Here is a 7,322-nt window from a genome sequence, read left to right on the forward strand (position 1 = left end):
CCGGGACCGTTGGGGGCGGGGTGTGTGGCCTTAGGACACACTTCCGGTGATGTCAGGGGTTGTGGCCTTATGACACACTTCCAGTGATGTCAGGGCGTGTGGCGTATGCTAATGAGTTATGCTAATGAGTTCCCCTAGCTCTTTTTCTACGAAACGACCCCTGATTTCTTCCAATGCAGGACTGACGGAGGCATGCACAGAGGGCGCTCCCCGCCAAGCACTGATTAGAACACAGCAAGGCTCCTGAGTCATGTACATTCCAAGCACCCCCTTCAACAGTGAAGGCACTTGTCCAATGTGATGCAGCAGTACGGATATGGGAGTATGGAAAAGCCATATAAGGCCCACTGTCTACCTTGTAGATGGCAGACTGACCTCATTAGGAGCCAGTAGGAACAGAAAGCAACGACATGTTGACACAAACCTACTAGGGATGCTAGCCTCTAGGTGGGGTCTGAGGGTCTCCTAGAACTACAGCTCATCTTCAGACTACAGAGATCAGTTCCCCTGGAGAAAATGGATGCTTTGGAGGGTGCATTCTATGGCATTGTACCCCACTGAGGTTCCTGTCCTCCCCAGGCTCCACCCCCAAATCTCCAGGAGCTTCCCAACCTGGATTTAGCAACCCTACCCCACCACCACCATCCTGCTGGTGACCAGAGAGGACCTGGCAACCTAACTCTGTGGGTGAGGAACGCAACCTTGGCACCAAGCTCTGCCTCGTGCACCTGATTTGTTCCACAGAGATGGAAGCTATGGATGTTAAATCTTGGCCTTTGTGTATGAAACACCCCCAAAATACCAATTCTGGGGGTGAGGGAAGAAACAGTGGTTCACTGTGAAGCTTTACTAACCCAGCAGGATGGGCCAATTGGTGTTTGCTACAGGAGGGGGGGGGCTATGGAAGGGCAGAAGGTATAGTTCATGAGAGTGTTGTGTGGGATTTGCAAGTACGGATCATTTTCTGAATACTCCTCTTTTGCAGCCTCAAAGAAGGATCGTGTGCCCCCTCCCAACATCACACAACATGGTGTTCGTCTTGCAAAACACCTTTAGAGATTGGAAGAAGCCTTCCCATCAGATCTTGTGCAAATACCAGAAAGTCCTGTCTCATAACAGCCTCACAGGACTCCCTGAGACCCATCCTACACAGAAGCAGTGTTTCATCCACACCCATCCTCTGCACAGCGAACGAGTTCAGAGCGAGGATAAGTAACATTCCTTTGGTGAGGCAACCACCCCTTTTCCCTAGGGATGCCAGCCTCCAGGTAGAACCTGGGGAATCCCTCCGAGTAACAGCTCATCTCCAGACTACAGAGACCAGCTCCCCTGGAGAAAATGGACGCTTTGGAGGGCAGACTATGTATGGCACTGTACTTCACGGAGGTCCCTGTCCTCCCCAGGCTCCACCCCCAAATCTCCAAGAGTATCCCAACCTGGAGCTGGCAACCCTCCCCCACACCCCACGCCGGAGGCCATGGAGGACTTAGCATCCCTACTTCCCCCACAGGCCGTGAAAGGACTACTTGTCCTGTTTGCATCCATCAAATTGTGAAGGACGTACACAGAATTTTTCATACGTATAACCAGCTCCATAACTCTGCAGTAGATGAGCCACAACATGAAATCTGACATCCCAGAAACATCATGAAACCATCCTCTGGGTTGTGGTGAGTCCTCCCACCACCACCACCTTCTTTCTTTTCAAAAATCATCCAAAGGAAGACCTGTCTGACAAATTCCCAGCCCCAACGAACACTGGGACGGCAGAGCTGATAGTGCTACCTTGTATTATGGGAAAGAAACACTCCTCGTCTGAGATAGAATTCACCCAAAGCTGAAACCAGAGAGCTTACAAGACTCCCCACACCTACAAATTTCCTTCTTGTCTCTCACAAGACCAAAGAAGGAAGAGTCAGACACGGGCAGCGCAGTTATCTCTGCATCGCCCGATAAATAATTCCCCGTCTCTGCCAAGAGATACACAGTTGAATTCCGTTCTCCCTGACCCTGCATGGCTACCGTACGACAGATAAGCTTCTTCGTCGAACTGTTCTTATCCCACCTTTCTGTTCTTTCAGAAAACGTATTTCATAAAGAATTTCACTTCTTCTTGAAAAATAACAAAGCATCCTACATTTCTCCACTTACATAGCCGGAAAATCTCTTGTTAGCCTTTGTTTTAGAGCAAGGGCTTTGAAAGAGACAGAGAGAGAGAGAGAGAAATGAGACTATAAGCCAAGATGTTCAGTGAAATAAGTCATAATTTTAAAGTATCGTGAAGTTCACGAAGCCCAGCTTTTCAATGCAAAAATTAACTTGAGGGATTTGCCGCCGAAAGATATGAGGGTGGCAAATAGGTTTGAAAAAAGATTTGGATCAATTCATGGTGGATAGGTGTACCAGTGGAAACTTAGCGACCACAATACGTAACGAAGCCTCCATGTTTAGAAGCAGTATATTGACAAAGTCTCAGGTACTATGGATAAAAAACAAGAGAAAACTTTACTTTCACATCTATGTATCCAAACGATCGTCCCATGCTTCCCCCAAGGAGCTCAGAGTGGTGTGTACGGCTCTCCCGTCCCCCTTTTATCCTCACAACAACTCTGTGACGTAGGTTAGTCTGAGAGAGAGTGACCAGCCCAAGATCACCCAGTGGCCTTCAGAGGTGAATGGGGTAGACTTGAATCCAAGGCTCCTAGACCCTGGTCTCACACCACAACCACTATGCCATGCTTAACAGCCTTTCTTAAGGATAATATCCAGCTAGCACCAACTAGAAAAATCAACACAGTGCTCAACATTTGGTCTGATCTGGTTGGGCTCTCCTGATGTTTTTTATGAACTGAAGTCCAACTGTAACACTCAACACCAGGAGCTAAAACTTCCCCCCCGAAGAAAGGAGTTAAGACTGGCTTCAAAAACCTTATACCAAGTTTCAGTCACTCACTCCCCCACAACTTGAATCAGACTCAGTTTTCCTAAAGCGTACCTGTGGGAAGTTGCCTGCTTCTATACATGCTGTCCCACTAGGGTGGCTAGCCTCCTGCGGGGCATGGAGATCTCCAGACTGCAGAGATCAGTTCCCCTGGAGCAGGGTGGCTAGTCTCCTGCGGGGCATGGGTGGACTCCATGACATTAATACCCCACTAAGGTCCCTCCCTCCCCAGGCTCCACCCCCAAATCTCCAAGAACTGCCCAATCCAGATTTGGCAACCCTGTATCCCACTCATTAAGATCTGCATGGCTCCAGGTACCAACAGAGGGAACACCTGACTGGCATTCACTAAGAGCAAGGCGTTTTCAGTAGTCACCTGAACACTGATACTCCCTCTCTCTGATAATGAGGGGTTAACATAGTCTAGCAAAATTAAACAAAAATCCAGTGGCACCTTAAAGACTGACTCATTTTTGCTGTGTTACCTTGTGGAGCCTCAGTGGAAAGGTCAGATCCCTCATCCTAGTAATGGGCTATGGAAGGGTGAGTAACGAGACCAGAGAGAGAAGATGGTAAGGGAAATGGCGGCTGCAAGCATGGGCAGCTTCAAGAGGGAACTGGATGAGCATATGGAGCAGAGGTCCATCGGTAGCTATTAGCCACAAGGTATAGATAGGGACTCCGGGGCAAGTGATGCACTGTATTCTTGGTGCTTGGGGGGCGGCAACAGTGGGAGGGCTTCTGGGAGTTCTGGCCCCACTGCTGGACCTCCTGATGGCACCTGGTATTTTTGGCCACTGTGTGACACTGCTGGACTGGATGGGCCATTGGCCTGATCCAACATTGGCTTCTCTTATGTTCTTATGTTCGTCAATTGAGGGTGTTTTAACCCTCCAGATCAGATACAATTCATATTTGGACAGCCCGATGGTGGCCTAGCCCACCACAAGGAAAGGCCAGGTGAGTGCATTCTGATATACCCAAGCCAAAATTATACCCAAATATAGCTGTTTTGGGTCAGTTCACGGACACCTGAAACGATGCAAAGCATTCCTGAAATTCTGGGAGTAATGACCATTCATTTCCTGGAATGTCATGGGCTTTAAAAGAAAAACTGACGATTGAAAAGCATTATACCACTGTATCTTTGAATTCCCAGCTTTCTTTCTCTTTTTTTGTATTTTGTGTGTGTGTGTCTGCACCTGGAAGTCATGTCGATGTCTGGGGACTGACCCCTACTGGTGCCGTGGAGGATATTCAGAGATGGCTGAATAAAGCCTGCCCTTGTCCTCCCGACTGCCGGTATTCCAAGGAAGCCTCCCATCCAAGTACTGTTGTCCCTGCTTAGCTTCCAAGATCTGACGAGATCAGGCTTGCCTGGGCTATCCAGGTCAGGGCTGAATTCTGAGCTTTCATTCCCAGCTACTTACTTTTCAAAAATGTCAGATGAGGCTCCAAAGAACCTGGGGCACATATCGTTATACTGTTATATTGATAGGATGCTATTTATTTGCCATTTTTGGAGGAAAAAATAAAAGCCCCCTGGTGGTGGTGGAGGGCATGACCACTGTGACAGCCAAGCCTTCTGGGAGGTCCAGGAGCCCACCAGTCCACCTATCATTTTCAGGCTATGGGGCAGGCTCTGCCACCTCCAGTGCTGGAGGTGGAGAGAAGCCTCCATTAGGGATAATGCTGTCATGGTAAGTCCGGGGCTTACTTCCTCGCTTTCCTGCCCTCCCTCCTCGCACTATTGTGACTGTAATCTCTTAGGGAAAAGCCACCTCTATACATTTTATACATTTGAGATAGCAAAACAATGATACGGCAGATAACTGTAGATGGAGTGATTTCTTTTTAAAGTGCGATTTGGTAAAGAAGCATAGCAATAATTGCCTGATTGCATAACCTGTTCTAAATAACGGACATAACTGAAAAACAGAAATCTGGAAAGAGCATATCAAGATCAGGTGGGCTGCATTTTTTGTTTTGTATCTTAGGGCAAAAAAAAATATATTTTTTCCAAAAATAAAAGACGCAGCTGCACTTTCAACCCCACCAGTGGAAGTCCTTGGCAGATGAGAAGAAAACTAATTGTTCTTTGTGGAAACAAACCCATCTTTGACTGTAAAGGCAGGGCATTCCTCGGCTTACCAGTTTGGCCCTTTCCATCCTAAAATGCCAATGTGGAGAAAAGAGATGGTTGGAGATGATGGCAGATATATAAATGGAGTGAAGCCTCTCTTTTTAAGCTCATGTTAAGAGCATAAGAACATCAGAAGATCCCTGCTGGATCAGACCAGTGGTCCATCTAATCCAGCCTCCTGTCTCACACAGTGGCCAACCAGTTCTTCTGGAGGGCCAACAACAGGGTATAGGGGCCAAAGACCTTCTTTTGATGTTGTGTCCCCCGGGGGGGCTTTTTTTTTTTTTTTAAGAGGTGCCGGAACTCTGAAGAGGAAAATGAAGTTTTCAATCTGTATACTTAAAAACTTGTGAACTTTTAATCATTTTAAAAAGAATTTTGTTGAAGAGGTTCTGGAACTCTGTTCCGGGGCGTTCCCCCAGAAATAAAAGCCCTGTCTTCCTGGCTCTGGGATTCAGAGGTTTAGTGCCATTGAATGTGAAGGTTCCCTTCCGTCACCATGTCCCCCTCTGTCACCATGTTGTTGACTTGAGAGACACTGCTGTTATATCTGATCTGAGGATGTGGCATCTGGTCTTCTTTTAGGGTAAACCCATGGACAAGAGAGCATCAAAGAAGCTGCCATGGGAATTGCTGAGGACAGATTCCGGTCACACCCTGGAACATACTTGTCTACTCTGAGCTCATTGGACTTCAGCCTCCCTGAAGCCTTTGCAACAACAACAACAAAAGACGAATAGCACAAAGTAAATGAATATTTTGGGAGCTATATCTGAAGTGGTATTCTGTGGACCTCTTTGAAGTTACTGGTGACATGCAGGTTCAGAAAATCATGATGCTAGTAGCAAAATTTCCAATAGACTATCTACCCTCTGGGCCAGATATTTTCCTTCTTTGTAAAGCAACACACACAGAGAGATAATGCTAGATGGACAATTGATAGGCAATGTCTGCAACTTGGTGAGACAATTATATATGATCAGCTGTTCAGGTGACTGGATGCAAAGGAGAGGAGGATATTTTTGTATTTTCAACAGTTGTGTAGAAGAGGGGACTTTGGCACATGCAATTGGTCACCCAGAGGTGAGGAAAGCTGCACTTGCAGAACTTTACTTCTACTATGAAACTATTAGAGGTGTCCTCTTCTGCATGCACCTGTTCATCCTGGCTGCTTATCTTGAAAAAAGTCCCTTGAGTGTCCCTCACACCAAGCTCTGCACTCCTGAAACCACTTGGATTTGCTGTCTGCTTCTTTTCAGACCTTCTGTCTGCACAGGTAAATCCAGTCTTGATTAACATAATGCACTTTTCATGGGGCTACCATTGTAGACTGTTCAGTGATGTCATCTGGTCCAGCAGCCAAACTAGCCACTGAGGACGTATTTCCCCAAGTCTGATAGAACTTCACTGGCTCCCAGTTTGTTTCCCGAGTACAATTCAAAGTGCTGATGTTGTCTGCTTATGCATGTACAGTCTTGTACATCAATTAAGTTCATCCAGTGAGACCCTTCTCCTAGTGCCCTATTGCCTTCTGGGTAGTTATCCCAAAAGGGGTCTTTCTATGGTGACATGTAAGTTACAGAATTCCCTCCCCACCCAATTCGGTGAGCTTTGTTTTTCCTGTTTCATTGCTATATTTTGTATTATTATATAAGTTACGGAATTCCCTCCTCGTCCAATTCGCTGAGCTTTGTTGTTCCTGTTTCATTGCTATATTTTGTATTATTTCTATTTATTATAAACAGGGCCTATTTTACTGGAAAGAGGGGGTTAGAAACTCTTTTAAAAAGCAACAACAACTAAATGGGGTGACCAGAAGTGGGACTGGGTACGTGAGTGGATATGAATTTGATCAAAGCTGAAAAACATCATCAAAAGACTCACATGACTGACACAGTGTGGTGCAGGCAGGCAGGCACAAAATGGCTGCCACAGATTGGCTGTCATAGGAGGTGGTCTCTGGTGGCCAATCAGAAGCCTTGCTGGGCGAAAGCCCCACTCACTTAAAAAAAAAACCCACTTTGTGGGCACCACAGAAGGTGTTGGCAGGCACCACGGAAGCCACGAGCCCCATGCTGGGGATCCCTGCCTTACAGAATTACGCCACTTCAGGGATGCCCACCGGCAGGGCTATTTGGGGGCAGGAACCTACAGGAACGGAGTTCCGGCTGGCTCCCAAGTTGGCCACGCCCAGCAGGAACTCATTAGCATAATAGGCCACACCCAACAGCAGAAACT

General features: G+C 47.0%; 1 protein-coding gene across 1 annotated transcript in view; it reads right to left on the reverse strand.

Annotated features, from left to right (window-relative positions):
- The window catches only part of LOC107112033 (adhesion G-protein coupled receptor D1-like), a 149,821-nt gene extending 142,663 nt beyond the window's left edge, over positions 1 to 7,158 (reverse strand). The window contains exon 1 of the mRNA XM_015413098.1: positions 7,105 to 7,158. Coding sequence (XP_015268584.1) covers positions 7,105 to 7,158 — 54 coding nt within the window. The remainder of the gene's footprint in view (positions 1 to 7,104) is intronic.
- Between the last annotated feature and the right edge of the window lie 164 nt (positions 7,159 to 7,322).

This window comes from Gekko japonicus, unplaced genomic scaffold (assembly GCF_001447785.1).
Source record: "Gekko japonicus isolate JY-2015 unplaced genomic scaffold, Gekko_japonicus_V1.1 scaffold3196, whole genome shotgun sequence".
NCBI lineage: Eukaryota > Metazoa > Chordata > Lepidosauria > Squamata > Gekkonidae > Gekko > Gekko japonicus.